The following is a 17,360-nucleotide window of genomic DNA, read 5'->3' as shown; positions in this document are numbered from 1 at the left end:
ATAGTAAAATAGGCGGTAACCTAAAATTAACTATTACTACCGGTCTCTTCCTCTTCGTTACTTTTACTAGTTTGTTCGGTTACGTAGTAGTATTGCTAGGGGTCTTCGGCGGTAGGTTATAAGTCTAACCCGTCGAAACCCTTGTATTAGACGAAAAATTAGCTATATGCTAGAAGTAACGTATCCTAGGCATATTAAGTAGTTTTAAACTTCTCGTACGCTTTTCGTCTCTCTTCTATAGTATATTTAGTTAACCAGCAGTTAGGTTTTCTATATACATAATACTTCTTAGGTATTAGCAGTAATAGGGGTCTGTTACAGCTTCTTCCTTGTAATAATCGACTTCGTAATAAACGACTATATCGTAAATAACACCCTCGACCGTTAAAAGTTCTATCGGTCTAGTACTACTCTAGTAGGTTAGCTACTATGTTAAATTATTATTAGTTAAGACAGGTAGCTATCTCGATCGACGAGATTAATTAGCTATAAAGTCCCTCATATGTCTTAGCCGGTATAAATAACGCTATTACACACTCTAGAATATCTCTACAAGCATATAGAAGTTAGGTATAGAGAGATCGGTCGTTATAATCCTATTATAGCAAACCAGGCTAAATCTTGCTTAATTTATTACATAATATGTCAAAACACTCCGATTTAGTCTTTCTAAGGTTATCGCGAATGATTTAGGGAAGAATAGTTATATTCTACTACGTAATATACGCTTATTACCTTTCCTTAGTCTCGAAGTATAATTTCAATTAGTTAATCATAGTCTCGAAGTTAGGCTATAGGTTGATGTTGGAACGGTAGGTAGGAATCTCGTAGATAGTACGATATCCTTATAACAGGGTATTAGAGTAAGGGAACTTGTACTTATAAAGTAGGGCTTTAATAGTAAAGAATGTATAGGCTTATATTAAAGCTGAGTTGGTTGAGGAACTAATAGCTAACTAAGGGAGAGAATTAGGCTAGTTATATAGTAGTATAACGTCGCCTATAATAGCTAATATAGGAAGCTATAAGCTAGGTTTAGTATACGTAAGTATATACGTCAACTAGCTTATAAAGCAGCTTATAAATCAGACTAGAATCTTCTTTAACTAAATAGACTTTTAGATAAGGTTAAAGAGAGTATTCCATAGGGATCTGAATGTCATATGTTTAAACTAGCAAGCAGCCATTCTTAGCTAGTTACTTTTGTAAGTCCTACTAAGTCTTAGATAAGACTAAATAGGATAAATAAGTAAAATAGAAGTATAATATACTTATACTTCTAACAGTTGATCACTTTAATCGAGGCATAGAAGTAGGTTTTAGCTATTCCTTTCAGTATTAGGGGAAGTACCTTATTATATTAGGAGGTATAAATTCCTAGCATTCTATAGTAATCCACAAATACTAACATCTTCTTTTCAAGTATATCGTACATATCGCCGCTATATTTCATATCGTTAGGGTATAGTTTTGCGAATTCTATTAATTACTTTCCGATATAGTCTATTAACTCGTATAGTTAGAAGTCTATTAACAAAAAGACCGTAGGATATAGCAGTTGGTACGGTAGTTACTACTATTATTATTCTTATAAAGAAGGTAGCTATAAGGTTAGTTCGACTCTTCCTCCTATACTATTAGCTACTATTGCTAGTCTCGTAATCTCTTTGTAGAATTTGGGGTCTTTTATCAAAGCCTTTAAGTTGCGATATCTCTTAACGCCTTGTTCGAGTTCTTAAGGTAACCAGTAGTAGAATTCTTCCTTTTTAAAAGCTAATACCACGTTTTTCGAGATTTTCTTACCATCTATTTCGACATAGACGCCGTTACCGATTAAATAGTCTTTAAAGAATCGTAGGATTAGGGGAGGTACGTTTTAGAAGTCTTCTTCTAACTAGTCGGCAAAATCGGGAGAAACTTCGTTCCATAGCTCGAGGCCTGTAAGATTCCTCTTCTTATAAGTCTTAAGTAAGAAACCTATATAGGAACCTAGTTACTATAGGCTAGCGTTTATAAGGTCGATTGCCTAGTTACCCTATACTGCTAGATTGATTATACTTTCGATTCTCTATAGGATAGGGATTATTAATTAGCTTTTAATAGTAACGCCGCTTGTAAGCGATCCTTCTCGTAAATTTCGCTTTATTCTAACAATATAAAAGGATTACTTCGTAGATTCTCTCGTAAATCTCTCTTTCTCGCTTTAGGCTTTACTCCTTACTATTAAGAAGTTTAGAATCTAGTAGACAGTTAGCCTTATAACGCTTATAACTACGTACGTTTCTCCTAAGCCGCAGCCTCGGAGGCGTATATATATAGCTATATAGGCGGATTACCGCCGGTAGTCTCTGCTTGCCTTTCGGCATATTTTTCTTCTTATAGGGAGGTCTCTTATAGCAGGCGCCTCGCGGTTAGCACCTCGTCTAGGGATTTATTGAGAAACTAGCAGGCGCTTCGTAATTAGCACCGCGCGTGGGGGATAGTTATAGTTAGGGAAGTTGTTATCCCTTATAGGATTCGTAAATCTTCGCCCTTATAGCGTAAAGAGGTTAGAGGACCGTCGATTCGGTAGGTCTCTTTTTCTAATAATTAAAAACGCGTGATAGAACGCTTTTGCTAGCGATAATTAGCTACGATTAACCTTATCCCGCCTAAGGTAAGCATAGCAGTCCCTAGGTTACTCGAATAATCGGATTGCTAGTAGATTCGAGGAAAAGAAGCTTTCTTCTACTAGTTTCCGTAGATCCTAGTTACTCTCGCTTCTTCTCTCGTTAGCACGAAATCCCTACTTTTACCTAGGCTTAGGTATCCAGTTTAAAAAGTCGTCTCTTCTAGTATTAACCTTGCTAATCTATAGTTTATCTGTAGCAAAGTAGTAATTATAAAGTTAACTAAATTAATAGCAACTATAAGGTTTACTACTAATCAGTATAGGTTTTACAAGGGATGAAACGGAATTCCGTTCGTTAATAATAAATAATAGTAAATTAGTTCTAATCGATAGTTTATGATAGTTGAAAGTAGTATTGTTGACTAGAAGGTAGGGATATTCCCCCTTGGCTTGTTACGTAGGTCTGGGAGGCTTGGGCCTCTTAGCCTGGCGGGCGTGTGGCTGGAAGTGCTATTGTTGGAACGGTAGGTAGGAATCTCGTAGATAGTACGATATCCTTATAACAGGGTATTAGAGTAAGGGAACTTGTACTTATGAAGTAGGGCTTTAATAGTAAAGAATGTATAGGCTTATATTGAAGCTGAGTTGGTTGAGGAACTAATAGCTAGCTAAGGGAGAGAATTAGGCTAGTTATATAGTAGTATAACGTCGCCTATAATAGCTAATATAGGAAGCTATAAGCTAGGTTTAGTATACGTAAGTATATACGTCAACTAGCTTATAAAGCAGCTTATAAATCAGACTAGAATCTTCTTTAACTAAATAGACTTTTAGATAAGGTTAAAGAGAGTATTCCATAGGGATCTGAATGTCATATGTTTAAACTAGCAAGCAGCCATTCTTAGCTAGTTACTTTTGTAAGTCCTACTAAGTCTTAGATAAGACTAAATAGGATAAATAAGTAAAATAGAAGTATAATATACTTATACTTCTAACACCCCCTCTTTTATACTATTTAGTAGAAAAGATAAAAGGGTAATTCTAGTTAATACTAGAAGAAGGATCTAAACCTATAAGTTTAATAAACTTAATAAAGTTAGGTCTAGATAGAGGCTTAGTTAACCCGTCAGCCGGCATACTAGTAGAAGGAATATAGGATATAGAGATATTTCCTTTTTCTACTTCTTGCCTAGTATAATAATAGTATATCGCCGTGTGTTTTGTTCGATTATGATATTCTGGGTTATAGGCTAGGTTTAGGGCTCCGTTATTATCGGTTTTGATTGGTATTGGCTTATAGTTAAAGCCTAGTTCAGATAGGAGACCTTGAAGCCAAATAGCCTCTCGTATAGCCTCTTGAATGCCGTTAAAGTTGTTGTTTTCTAGGATTTGTTGAATATAGTGGCTTTGAGAGATTTGTAAAGACCCATTAGGTCTATCTCTAGTGATCTTGAGACCTAGAAAATAGCTGATTTCGCCTAGATCCTTAATTTCAACGAATTTAGAAACCAATAACTTAAGCTTCTTTATTTCGTTAAGATTCTTAGCGAATATAATAAAATCGTCGACGTGGGTTACTATGATAATAGGATTGTCCTTATTATTATTATAGTAGGTTGCCTCGTCGGATTTAAGAGGTTGTAGGCCTAGTTGTTTAAATATAGCCTTAACCTTAAGTTGCCACTGTCGAGGGCTCTGTTTTAGGCCGTATAGGGCTTTTTCTAGCTTTAGAACCTGATTACTAGTAGGATTATATCCTATAGTGTTTTGTTTAGGGTTCTGTTTAAAGAATTCAGCTAGAGGAATATTAGAGGGATCTAAATAGATATCTTCCTCTAATTCGCCGTTTAAAAAAGCTCCTATGATATCGATATGATGAATTTCCCAATCGTAATAGGCGGCAAGGGCAAATAAAACCCTATAAGTTGTAGGGTTAGACCCTATAGCGAAAGTCTGGAAATAATCGATTCCGTAACGTTGTTCAAAGCCTCTAGCCACAAGGCGGGCTTTATATTTATCGATTATTCCATTAGGTAATAATTTCCGCTTAAATACCCATCTAGCCGTTATAGGCTGGGTTGAGGCTAACTTAGAATTTATAGCCTTAAAGGTGCCTTTAGAGATAAGTTGGGAAATCTCTTGATATATAGCTTTAAGCCATTTGTCTTTTTCAGGGCTTTTAAGAACCTGTTTAATAGTAGACGGTTCCTTAGTATAGTAACTAGAAAAGAGATAGTGAATAATATAGTTATTCTCTTTAATAGTTATATATTCCTCCTTGTTCTTAATAGAAGGAAGCCTAATTTCGATTTTGTTTTTAAAGTCTTTAGAGACTATAACGTCTTTAGAGACGTCTTTAGAGGGTATAACTTCTTTAGCTTCTTTAACGTCTCTAGAGACGTCTTTAGAAATACTAGAAGTAATGGATTTAGAGGAATCTTGAGCCTCTTGTTCCCCCTCTCTTATAGTATTTCGTATAAAACGAATATGAGTAGCCCTTATGATTCGTGATTTATAAGGCTTAGTAGGGCAGTATATAATATGAATATTCGTTGCCTCTGTATAGAGGTATATGCCCTCTTGAGTATAGGTATAAACCTTATTCGATTTGACTTGTTTTTCCTTAGGATAATATATATAGACCGAATCTCCTATGTTATATAAGGAAGATAAATCAGGTCGATTATCCTTATTAGGAAATATATAGTTGAAAAATGCCTCGTATGGTGTAATAGGGAGTCTTGAAGTAGCTGTATAGTTTAATAACTTAATAACAGCTTTAAAGACTTCATCACATAGAAATAGAGGTAGTTTTAAAGCTAGTAATATAGTTCTAGCCTTTTCAACTATGATTTAATTTGCTCGTTCAGCTATACCGTTTTGTTCTGGCGTGTATGCAGTAGTAAGCTCTATAACTATCCCTTTAGGTTTAGTATAGGCTTCTAATTCGCTTATAGCGAATTCAGTACCATTATCAATTCGTAATGACTTAGGGTACTGGTTATACTGCGTATAATAATATTCTAGCTTATTTTATACAAGAGATAAGATTTTATCCTTAGTAGGACTGAAATCTATATCTCTATAGCTAGTATAATCGTCAGTATATGGGATAGCGTAGATATTCCCAGCTATAGTAGAAGGCGTAATCTTAATCGTATCGATACATAGTCGATCGAGAGGTTTAGTAGCCCTGTTATAGTTAACTATAGACTGTTGTCTAGTTAACTTAGCTTTCTCACAGCTAGGGCACTGTAAATCGTCCTTTTTAAGCTGGTTGATAGGAATCCCCTTAGTTATCTTAGCTGTCTTATATAGGTAAGTGTCACAGTTAATAAGTCGTTCTAGTCATTGTTGTCTATTAGGTTAGGTCTATCCTAGGTCTAGCGAACAGGTGGTCTAATATACCTATAGGGCGGTCTAGGGCGACAGTATCGCCCCACGTGTGGCAGCCCCACTGGCAGCCACACTGGCAGCCCCATAACTGTGGCATCCCTACTGTTGTGTCTAATAGAACTGTGACAGGTGCCCGTCCCGAAAAAGACGATCGTCCCGATCGTTTCGGCTGCCTAAACATGACTTTAAACGGCTTAATAACATGACTTCCTTAGGCCTCTATTAGTGCGAGGCGTAATAGGGGGGTATGCCTAAGGCTGGCTGTAATTAACTGGCTGGGCGTAACTGTCTGGCTGGGCGTAACTGTCTGGCTGGCTGGCTGGCTGGCTGTAATTAACTAGCTGGGCGTAACTGTCTGGCTGGGCGTAACTGTCTGGCTGGCTGGCTGGCTGGCTGTAATTAACTGGCTGGGCGTAACTGTCTGGCTGGGCGTAACTGTCTGGCTGGCTGGCTGGCTGGCTGTAATTAACTAGCTGGGTTGGCCCAAAGCGGGCACTTAGTCCCTTCTGTAGGCCGTACCATCCTAGGGCCCTATACCGGTTCCTTTCCACGGGCCTAAGGTGATATTCCCACCAGCTGAGTGCTTTACCTCTGAGTAGGCTCTGCCATTCTCGGAGGACTTCGTCTCGAGCGTATGGATTAACGATTTTCCTTCCAATTGCTAAGAGCCATAGATCTACGTCTCGGTAGCATAGTGTCTGTTGGTCATAGAATATAGGCTCCCTGCCGTACTTGCTGTCGGCGTCGGGCCAGAATACTCCGTATCGTTGCTGAATGTTCGTTATGGCTGCGAATCTTCTCCCTGGGTCTGGTAGGAAAAGCAGTTGCTGTTGTTGTCGTTGGGACTGTAGCATAGTCATACAGAGGCTAATTTCGGTATAGATATGGGCATGCTTAGCGGCGTTGAATAGGGTCTGTAGAAACGGCGCAGAAGCCCGTTCTATAACTTCTATGGTCTGGCCGGCAGTCTCGGCAGTAGTCTCGGCAGTCTCGGCAGTAGTCTCGGCAGTAGTCTCGGTAGTAGTCTCGGCAGTCTCGGCAGTAGTCTCGGCAGTAGTCTCGGCAGTCTCGGCAGTCTCGGCAGTAGTCTCGGCAGTAGTCTCGGCAGTCTCGGCAGTAGTCTCGGCAGTAGTCTCGGCAGTCTCGGCAGTCTCGGCAGTCTCAGTAATCTCGGCAGTCTTAGCAGTCTCCTGCTGTGGGATTCCAGCCCTACAGGCTGAGGGCTGGCAGCCCTGTTGTAGGTGTCGGAATAGGGCGTTGCGAGATGTGAAATCGCTATAGCAGATGCGACAGCGAAACTGGCTTCCACAGCTATTGGCATAGACGTGGCGGAAGAGAGCGTTCTTGCTGGGGAATCTAGCGCTACACTTCCGGCAGGGCTCTGGGCGCTGTTGGCGGGTCTGGATAGCCTTGAGGTCGTCAATTGACGGCCATACCGTTGGGTCCCACGCTGGCGTAGGCGTAGAGGGATAACGGCGTTGACGGTACGAGGGGTGATGGTCTCGCGTAGGGTCTTGAGGGGAGGCGAATAGTATAGCTGGTGCGCGCATATTGGCGGCGTCGGCGTTAGCAGCAGCGTTAGCAGCAGAATTAGCCTGGTGCGGGCGGATTGGCCACGGTCTGGTGTTTCTCAACGGATTGAAAAAAGTAGCTTATTTGCCCATGCTGAAAAATTAACTATGAGGTCGCGAGGGATCGCAAAGTAGGTTGTGCTACCACTTGTCACAGTTAATAAGTCGTTCTAGTCATTGTTGTCTATTAGGTTAGGTCTATCCTAGGTCTAGCGAACAGGTGGTCTAATATACCTATAGGGCGGTCTAGGGCGACAGTATCGCCCCACGTGTGGCAGCCCCACTGGCAGCCACACTGGCAGCCCCATAACTGTGGCATCCCTACTGTTGTGTCTAATAGAACTGTGACAGTAAGAGTAACTAGGATGTCCTAATTTGTTATGCCAATTTATAGTAGGATTAGTAGGGTTATTACCCTTAAGATTAGGGTTATTTTGACCCTTTAGACCCTTAGGGTTAGGGTTACCTTGTAATTCCTCAAAAGCCATATAGTTAGAGGCTTCAGAATCGGAAAGTTCATCGATTCTAGAGGATAAATCAACCTCGTTATAATTAGAGGTAGTAGACTTTTTAGTCTTATTAGTTGAGGAGGACTTATTCGTCTTCTTATTCCTCAAACTATGAATATCAGGTTCTAATTTCCCATATATAGATAGGAAAAATCTCCTTTTAGGGATATTTAAGGCAGCAAAGGCTTTGTGAGACGGAGTATATAAATAATTCCCGTTAATATAGCCTCCTGAGAGATAGTGCCTTAGACCTGAAATAATATTTATAGGGAAATCCGGTATATATAAGACTTGTTCAAGCCTAATAGTTGACCTTTGACCTTTAAAGTAGAGCGGTAGGTCTATAGTACCTTGGCCCTTAGGTTTTATAGGTCCAGCGCCTGTTTTGACTTCTGGGAGGTTGTCTTTAGAAGTATAGGCTGTAAAGAATTCTCTACTGTTAGCTATGTGAACAGTAGAACCGGAATCATATAGCCACCAGTTCTTAGGACTAGAACTAGAACTAGGGCTATTAGGCCTCTTATTAAAGTAACTAGCATCAATCCCACTATAATATTCTAAATTATAGAAAGAGTAGGAGTTGCTAGGAGGCTGTTGGTTTTCCCTTTTATTATTGCCTTTAAAGGCATTAGGTCTATAGTTAGACCTCTTAGTCTTTTTGAGACCGTTGTTGAGACTGTTGCCTATGGATATAGGAATTAGACATAGGGGTGTCCTCATCACGCCTATTTTCATCTAATATATCTGTAATAAGGGCTTCTAAAGTAGGTATCTCTTTAGAACGTAAGGCAGCCCTTTGCCTTTCAGCCCAAATAGGAAATGATTTTGATAAGGCAGCTATAAAGACCGTATTTTGGTCTATAGTCTCGATTTTTGCTCCTACAGAGGCTAATTTAGATAAATAAGCCTTAAAAGAGCTAATAAATAGATTTAAAGAGCTATAATCCTCGAATTTAATAGCGTGGAATTCGAGATATAGCTGTTGCCTTAGAACCGGCCCGGAACCTTCATAGGTATCCTTTAGTAACTTTAGGGCTTCTGCTGGGTCTTTATTATTAAAAACCAGGCTAAGAGGTTCTGGCTGTAAATTTTGCCTTATAACTAGTAAGGCTTGTGATTTTTGCTCTTCGGTTATAGCTGAATATTTCTCTTGATCCTCAAAGTATTGGGATAAATTCAGCAATTTAAAATAGATTTGAAGGGTAGTAATCCAGGTATTCCAGTTATCTATACCCTTTAATCGTTGATTTTCAGGCATTAAACAGCCTGTAACGGCTCTTATAGCAGTAGTAGTAGTCGTAGTAGTCGAAGACATATTGACTTTTAATAGGGTGCTTATTGCCCTTAAATATAGGGACTTATAGCCCTTGGGTACTTATTGCCCTTGAGATAGGGGACTTATAGCCCAAAAACTGCTTATAATATAGGGAATTTATCCCTTAATAGGCTGCTGAAGATACTAAGGAGCTATGCCTTGAGTAAATAACAGGTATTTTGCCTTGTTATTAAGTGCTAAGCCCTAGGATATGCCTTTATAATAGGGTATATAAGCACTAAAAGCAGCAAGTAATATCTTAGAATAATAGTTTCTAAGACGTAATCCCCTTAATAGTCTCGTATTTAGTAGTACTAAGGACTTACACTTCGTCTGCCTTAATAGTACTAGAATAGAGTTAAAGTTTTAGACTTTTCGTCTTAGGGGAATATAGCCGTTATAATAATAACCGTTATAATAATATACGGTTTAAAAGAATAATAAATATAAATTCCTAAAACTTATATCGTTTATAGGAATAAAATAGAGTTTAAGATATTTAATAACCGAAGAGTTGAGGATAAAAGAATAAGTAAAGTTATTACTCCGCTGGGCTCATAACCTGTTGGAACGGTAGGTAGGAATCTCGTAGATAGTACGATATCCTTATAACAGGGTATTAGAGTAAGGGAACTTGTACTTATGAAGTAGGGCTTTAATAGTAAAGAATGTATAGGCTTATATTGAAGCTGAGTTGGTTGAGGAACTAATAGCTAGCTAAGGGAGAGAATTAGGCTAGTTATATAGTAGTATAACGTCGCCTATAATAGCTAATATAGGAAGCTATAAGCTAGGTTTAGTATACGTAAGTATATACGTCAACTAGCTTATAAAGCAGCTTATAAATCAGACTAGAATCTTCTTTAACTAAATAGACTTTTAGATAAGGTTAAAGAGAGTATTCCATAGGGATCTGAATATCATATGTTTAAACTAGCAAGCAGCCATTCTTAGCTAGTTACTTTTGTAAGTCCTACTAAGTCTTAGATAAGACTAAATAGGATAAATAAGTAAAATAGAAGTATAATATACTTATACTTCTAACAGCTATACGACTCCGTATTCTAACTATTGCAACAATTACTATACTAGGCGAACCGTTCGAATAGTTAACTAAATAAGAGATTAATAGCCTTATTACTAGAGGAGTATTTAAATTTACCTAGTTTAATAAGAGAAGGCATTAGAACGTACGAATCTTCCGATCTCGTATTATTAACGAAGTTAAGGGTAAAATAACTAAACCCTACGAGAAATTAAGACTTATAATATAGGGTTATACCGACGATAGTAAGAAGGCTATATTAACCTAATCGCTAACGATTTAGCAGGCAAGTTAATAGCTAATTCTATTAATTACCTTATTACTCCTACGAGAAGGGAAATAACTATAGCTTCGAGATATTATATAAGCCTACGTTTAATCTTTTATAAGGCTTAATCGTACTATTCTTACCTACTTACCGAAGCAAATTTAAGACTAGTACCTAAAAGGGATTATTATAGAGGTTGTAAAGCCTTTATACGGAATCGTAGAAGCTAGAACCTACTAGTAGGCAACGTATTATAAGTATTATAGAGAGAATCTCTAGATAGTTACTTCTTCGTACGATCTATGCTTATTAATCTTATCTACCGAAAATCTATACTTTAGCTATATCGGCATGTAAACCGACGATACCTTCGGTTTGTTAGACAAGGCGTTCTTATAATTAGAAGACAAATAGTTAGAAAAAGCAGCTTTTATGGTAAAAGCAAAGAATATCCTTATAATTAACAAACCCTTCTAATTTAATAGAAGGATAGTCGTGCTATCAACCGATAATTCGATTAATTTAAGGCAAAAGGAATAGGCTAAGAAGTTACGATATATTAAGACTACTAAACCTAACCTAAAATAGTAATATATCGAACAACATACTAGAAGGGCGTATATCGCGTTAATTTGCTAACCCGAGGCTTGTTTCGATTTATCTACTACTACCTAATACTAAGACCCTTCGCTAAAAGTAATAAAAATACTAAATCAACGGATTTGATAGTAAATAGAATCGCCTAACCGAGGAATAACGTTTATCTTACTTAACCTTATAATAGCTAAGCTATTCGTTTTCGTTAACAAGTCGTTTGCTAATAACTATAACCTCTCCTCTTAATTAAGGTTTCTAATTATCCTAGCTAACGATACTTCTTCTAATAGTAATAACGGAGAATTTACGATTTATAATAACCTCGTTTATTATAGCTTTATGAAGAGTAAACAAGTCACCCGTAGCGTATTAGCGTTAGAGATCTACGGGATAGTCGCTAGCGTCGATATAGCCTACGCCCTTGCTATAACCCTAGCGATAATTACTAACTACCTTAACCTACTAACGATTTAGATAGTTATCTATACCGATTCTTATTTGCTATACGAGTATCTCGTAAAGCTAGGCATTACTAAAGAAAAGCGACTTATGGTCGATATTATAGCGTTAAGACAATCGTACGAAAGACGAGAACTATAAGAAATTCGTTAGATTAACGGCGAAGACAACCCTACTAATGCCCTTACGAAGAGCAAACCAAATCGAGCCTTCGAGAGATTCGTTAATAGCAATACGATAACGATACGTATAGAGGGATAGGTAACAAGACCGTAACTACGGGAGAAAGTAAGGATAGGAAGCCGAATTGACGAGGAGACGGAACTATATAGGGACAACGTATTTCAACCGCTTCAACACCATAAAAAGAGAGTTTCCAGTATTGCGATAGTTGGAATACGGAGTCGTGTGGCACTTCCAGCCACACGCCCGCCAGGCTGAGAGGCCCAAGCCTCCCAGACCCACGTAACAGGCCAAGGGGGAATATCCCCACCTTCTAGTCAACAACACCACTTTCAACTATCATGAACCATCGATTAGAACCAATTTACTGTTATTTGTTATTGACGAACGGAATTCCGTTTCACCCCCTGTGAAACCTACAGTTTTGTTGACTCAACGCTGCATTTTGCCTAAAAAAACAGATTGACATGATAGAGTCTGTTGATTTTAGAACTTGCGATTATCAATAGTCACCTTGATGGTTACAACGAAGGATGTGTTCCTAATCAAGTAACTTTAAACCTAGTCGGTTAACTCATCAGCCTATAAACAGCCTATATACGTGCGAGTGTTACAAAGCTATAATCCTTTAACGACCTTTAGGCTAAAATCATAAAGTTCTTACAGCAACAGAACATTGCAAAAACAACACGGCTTTTATAACTCTATATCATTTGCCATTCAAATCCAACAATCACTACCATGCTCAAATTACGCACCATTCCATACAAACGTATTGAGCGCAGTCATAAACAGAGGTTGAATCAACCGTTTTGCCCCCGACACTAGTGAAACTCAATTCGGCGGGAAGTCACCCTCCCCACGATCGTAATCGCGGGCACTCCCGATTGCAACGCCCATGACGCCAAAACTTGGGACGATTTTAGTACAACATGCCGACTAGACTATTCGCGGTCGCATTAATCAGCACTTGGTCTCGACGGGATGAAACCTAACGTTGCATCCCAACTTTCGGACGCCAGACGACTTTCAATATTGGAGGTAGGGAGGGTATTCGGACATACCGACTTGCGCGTCTTGACATTTTCCATGCAAGTCGAAAAAAGCAGGTTGTCAACGCAATTCCTCTCTCGACATGTTTCTTTCTTTTTGAGGGGTTACGCTGGTTGTCGGCGTTACCGAAATGCAGTAACCAAGATCAAAATTCCAACCCCATCTTGCTACTTCAGACTACCTAAGTAGTCCCCTTGCATTTTTTTTTGAACAAATTCCTACAGCTGCAATTAATACGGACACACGCGCCCGAGGCCCGAATTGCGTCATAGCCTTCTCGTAACTTATGCCTCTTATTCTCCTTAAGGCCTCAAAAATCGCCCTCCTTCGCCGCATACGACCCGCATATACGTGATGTCCGCAGCAGAAACGCAGGTAGACCGGGTTGCTGGGTACCCAGTACCCATGATCAATAATTGTGGCAGCGACCGCCCAGTGAGACAGTGGGAGTCCGTAAATAGGACATTTCAACAAGTGCTAGTCTTTCCCATGAGTAATTCCGCGTGTACTGGTCCCCTTCCCCGGTGCCCTTCCTTTCGTTCATGCGAGTTGGCGTTGCAATGCTATAATCCCCTGGCAGGGTTCATACTCCGAGATGAGTGCGCTTTCGTACGTAACAGGGGACTGGGCCAAAGGCGCGGCAGTTGTTGAATTACATACGTGCGTGGGACGCGGGGATTATCCTCTCGGCGATGCACCAAGGGGGGGGGGACATTTACCAGCTGCAGTAACATCGCAATTTTATCGCTCGCTCTCCCCGTTCGGGCATGCCTAGATGACGCATTTTGAAATATTCCCCGCGGTGGTTGGAAGGGGTGCAAAAAAAAAAAGAAAAAAAAAAGAAGAAGAATGGGATAGAGGTCTACCTGGTATGTGGGGGTACGCACCCAGCCCCGAATACAAACAGGCTGACCTTCCATTGCAGGATGCGCAGTACACAATTCATCATCCCCTCACGCCCCTCTCCCTCCCCTCATCCTCCCTCCCCCGGCCTCTCCAATATCCACCCCCCCTTGACAATCTACTACTACTTACTACCTCACAACACACTCTCCCCCCCCCCCCCCCCCCGCCCCCGGCTTGCACTCAACACCATCACCGGCGCTAGGAACATCCGGGACCAGCCGCAGGAGCAGGAAATCCAGGGCCAGTTGTAAGCGCGGCTGTGATCAGCCACGCAGCATCGATGCCATCATTATGCAACTTGAGCGTCTTTGAAGGGGTGGGGGAAGCATCTCTTTTTTGGCTCCCGCCTAAAGAGAGGTCGATAGAGAGAGAGAATGCATCGTGCAGATACAGACCGCTTCTTTGCCACACACACACACATCAGGGTCCAGGCTGGCGCAACACCTTTCGGCTTTGATTCGGTAAGGCTCAGCTTTCGACAACATTCGAGCCAAGCCAGACACCACGACGGCGGCGGCGACGACGACGACGATAAGTCGACAACTACTACACTGCCACTCACAAGACTCGCCTACTGTCCTCTGGTTGGCTTTCCCTTTTGGCTACCTCTTAACCTTCAGCTACTCGGGGAACCAACCACCTACAGGCATACATGGCACATTTGGGCGAGACAATACTTCCAAAGAAAGGCCCGCATTGCAGCCCAAGTACTCGAGTGATCTTCACGCTCCTAGCCGAGTCCATTTCGAGCAAAGCCTTGTAATAGTAATCATGTATGTCTTTATGTGATAGGTAGCAGTGATCCTTATTTCTCGTACGTACATTGCAGACGTCCACCGGACGCAAGGGGTGCATGATCTTCGGGATCCTTCCTATCGGCCCAGATGCTCAAGTCCCATAAAAAAAGCCAAAGTAAAAAAATTCAACGCTTGTCCAACTCCTTGAGTCCTCTCGTGTTGCCACGCTGCCCAATCCTGTTTCAAAATAGTACCCGCGTACTGCCCGTTCTTTTTTCTCTGGGTATCTCTGTAGAGTCTAGTAACTCAGATGCGGATGCCCCGATACACCGTTCCCATCGAATCGCGTCCCATCCCACGGTTGTCTAATAACTTCCATGATGCAAGCTTCACCATCGTGAGCCCAAATGTAAACCAACCCAGCAGACAAGTTGCGTCTGAAAAGAAAAAAAAGAGAAAACAATGGTTTTTTTATCCTGTAAAAAAAGAAACGAAGATTGCGAGTTTGAAGAAAGAAAAGAACCCCTTGAAAAATGAAACTGCTCAACAACTAATTTCTGCACCTTCTTACACTCTCCAACGATGAGAATACAACCTTGACCGCGAAAATGGAAGATCCAAGGGAATAGAATATAAAACCACTCGAAATGAGCGAGTGAAAACCAGGACTGGGGAAAAAAAAAAGAGTATAGAAAATGAATTTTCAGACAACCTCCCAAAAAAAAAATCCAAAAAAGCAAAAATTAACGTTAATGAAATTACGCTCCTTTTTCTCGCCGTCCCGTTTGGCAAGGACACTTTCGTATCATGACGCGCCTATAATCCTTTCTTTGTTTCCCGAATTGTGTTCCTGTATAGGGTTGATTCATTCGTTTTGTTTACTCGATTCCGTACCGTTCCCATAGTGTCCCCCTTCTTGAATCGTTTTCGTTCCATTCGTTTGAGAGGCCGTTGATATTTGTCGCAACTAATGTGGACTACCCGTGTGCGACGCTTAGTACATGGCATGGGCTGGTTGAGCGTAGATACGGTCGCGGTACGCTCCGGGCAACCCGTCGTATCTGGGGCTGCTCGCGCTTGAAGACTGATCCATGTCTGTGTCATAGACATCATAGCCATGCTGATGGTGGTGCATGTACTGCTCCGGAGGAGGCAAGCGCTTAGAGCTGTAGGCTGCGAGGCTCGTCGGGCCGGGAACTCGCTTGACAGGGTATGATGAGGGAGCGGTCCTTGACTTGGAGACGCGGCTGGCGTTGCTGACCCTGCGATCCTTACCACGGCCCTTGATACCCTTGTTGCTGTTCTTGTAGAGATTGGCAAAGTACCAATACATCTCGCGATCCTCATCGGAAAGACCGTCGATATCAGACAGCGATACAATCCAATCAGTGAGCTCCATCAAGGTCTTCTCATGGTATTTGTTTTGGTGGTTCTGATCAGTGTTAATTAGGTAAAACATCGCGAGACGGGGTCATGTTAGCCACATACCTTTAAGTTGCCTCTTTGAGTGAACATCTTGTTGCACTGATCTAGTTTGCAAACGAATGGCTTGGCGTTGGTGTGGGTAGCCATGTGTGTTTGGAGGTTGCCACGCTGAGCGAACACTTTGCTGCACTGCTCGCATCGGAAGGGCTTTTCACCGGTATGGCGGCGCATGTGCGTCTTGCTGAATGTCAGTTCATGTATGCCTTCAACTTCGGGCGTTCGCTTACCTTGAGGTTGCCTGGCTGTGAGAAAGTGCGTCCGCAACGCGGCCAGTTGCATGCCTACTGCAGGTTAGAATTGCCTCTTCGGTGTTCGATAGACAATTACTCACGTATGGCTTCTCTCCGGTATGGGCACGCTTGTGCGTGTCCAGGTGAGTGCTCTGGTAGAAGCTCTTGCCACACCCGTCGACGTCGCAAATGTATTTCTTCGGTTTTGGTGCATCTGCTGGCTCTGTGGTAGTCTCACCCTGATCAAAGTTAGCTGAGATGGCACGTTTGTGATGAGTTTTCAGGTACCTACCTGTGGCTGACTCTGTGGCTGGCTTTGTGCCTGGCTCTGACCTTGGGTCTGGGTTTGAGCCCGGGGTTGGGGCGACTTGGGTTCGGGCTTCACCACCTTCTCAATCTCGGGTACACCCTTGACGATATCTTCTGAATCGTGCCTCTTCTGGATGGCCTTCATCAGGGTATCAATGGCGGTGGTGAAGTTGACAGGCTCGGCACTGGTAGGCTTGTTGAACTTAATGTCCTTGGTGTTGAGTGGGTGGGGAGTCTTTGGAGCGCTAAGCTTCGTCTCGCTCCGGGTTGAAGGGCTACGATGACGGTCGTTTTGAACAGAGGGGCTTTCCTGAGGGTAGGAACTCGCGCGAGGTACCTCGTGTTCTGGCGCCACAACAGGCATCATCTGGCGCTCCTGTTGTGCTGGTAGTCTGAAGGGCATGTTCATGTTGGCTGGAGACGAATCGTATTGGGTGTAGGCGAAATGGTTCTGGGTCGGGCACGGGTGCCCCATGGTCGGCATAGATGCGACGCCGTAGTGGTTTCCAACCATGTACTGGGGAGCCATGATGGCTCCGTTCATAGGGGCCGACGTTGCAGCTCTCGCGTCATAAGACACGAAGTTTGAGTTGTCCATCATGGTATAATCGCTTGCGGCGTGTTGTTGTTGCCAACGACCCCAACCCTGAGGTGCGGCTGATTGTTCCGTCAGGGCCATTGGGAAT

General features: G+C 41.7%; 3 protein-coding genes across 3 annotated transcripts; 1 reads left to right on the top strand and 2 right to left on the bottom strand.

Moving 5' to 3' along the window:
- Positions 1–6,340: 6,340 nt before the first annotated feature.
- CTRU02_201816 (uncharacterized protein) lies at positions 6,341–7,557 on the bottom strand (the record flags this gene model as incomplete). The annotated part of the gene is made up of 2 exons (XM_070203932.1): positions 6,341–6,372; positions 6,408–7,557. The coding sequence occupies 2 exons, from the start codon at positions 7,555–7,557 to the stop codon at positions 6,341–6,343; spliced, it is 1,182 nt and encodes a 393-aa protein (XP_070062514.1).
- A 4,094-nt stretch (positions 7,558–11,651) lies between these two features.
- On the top strand, positions 11,652–11,786 carry CTRU02_201815 (uncharacterized protein; the record flags this gene model as incomplete). The annotated part of the gene is made up of 1 exon (XM_070203931.1): positions 11,652–11,786. The coding sequence occupies one exon, from the start codon at positions 11,652–11,654 to the stop codon at positions 11,784–11,786; it is 135 nt and encodes a 44-aa protein (XP_070062513.1).
- A 3,858-nt stretch (positions 11,787–15,644) lies between these two features.
- On the bottom strand, positions 15,645–17,353 carry CTRU02_201814 (C2H2 transcription factor; the record flags this gene model as incomplete). Its single annotated transcript, XM_070203930.1, has 4 exons — positions 15,645–16,055; positions 16,139–16,264; positions 16,467–16,603; positions 16,699–17,353. 4 exons carry the CDS (start codon positions 17,351–17,353, stop codon positions 15,645–15,647), a joined length of 1,329 nt encoding a protein of 442 aa, XP_070062512.1.
- Positions 17,354–17,360: the final 7 nt, after the last annotated feature.

This window comes from Colletotrichum truncatum (assembly GCF_014235925.2).
Source record: "Colletotrichum truncatum strain CMES1059 chromosome Unknown Contig_0001, whole genome shotgun sequence".
NCBI lineage: Eukaryota > Fungi > Ascomycota > Sordariomycetes > Glomerellales > Glomerellaceae > Colletotrichum > Colletotrichum truncatum.
Note: the sequence above shows the minus strand (reverse complement) of the source record. Positions and strands in the feature narration are given on the sequence as shown.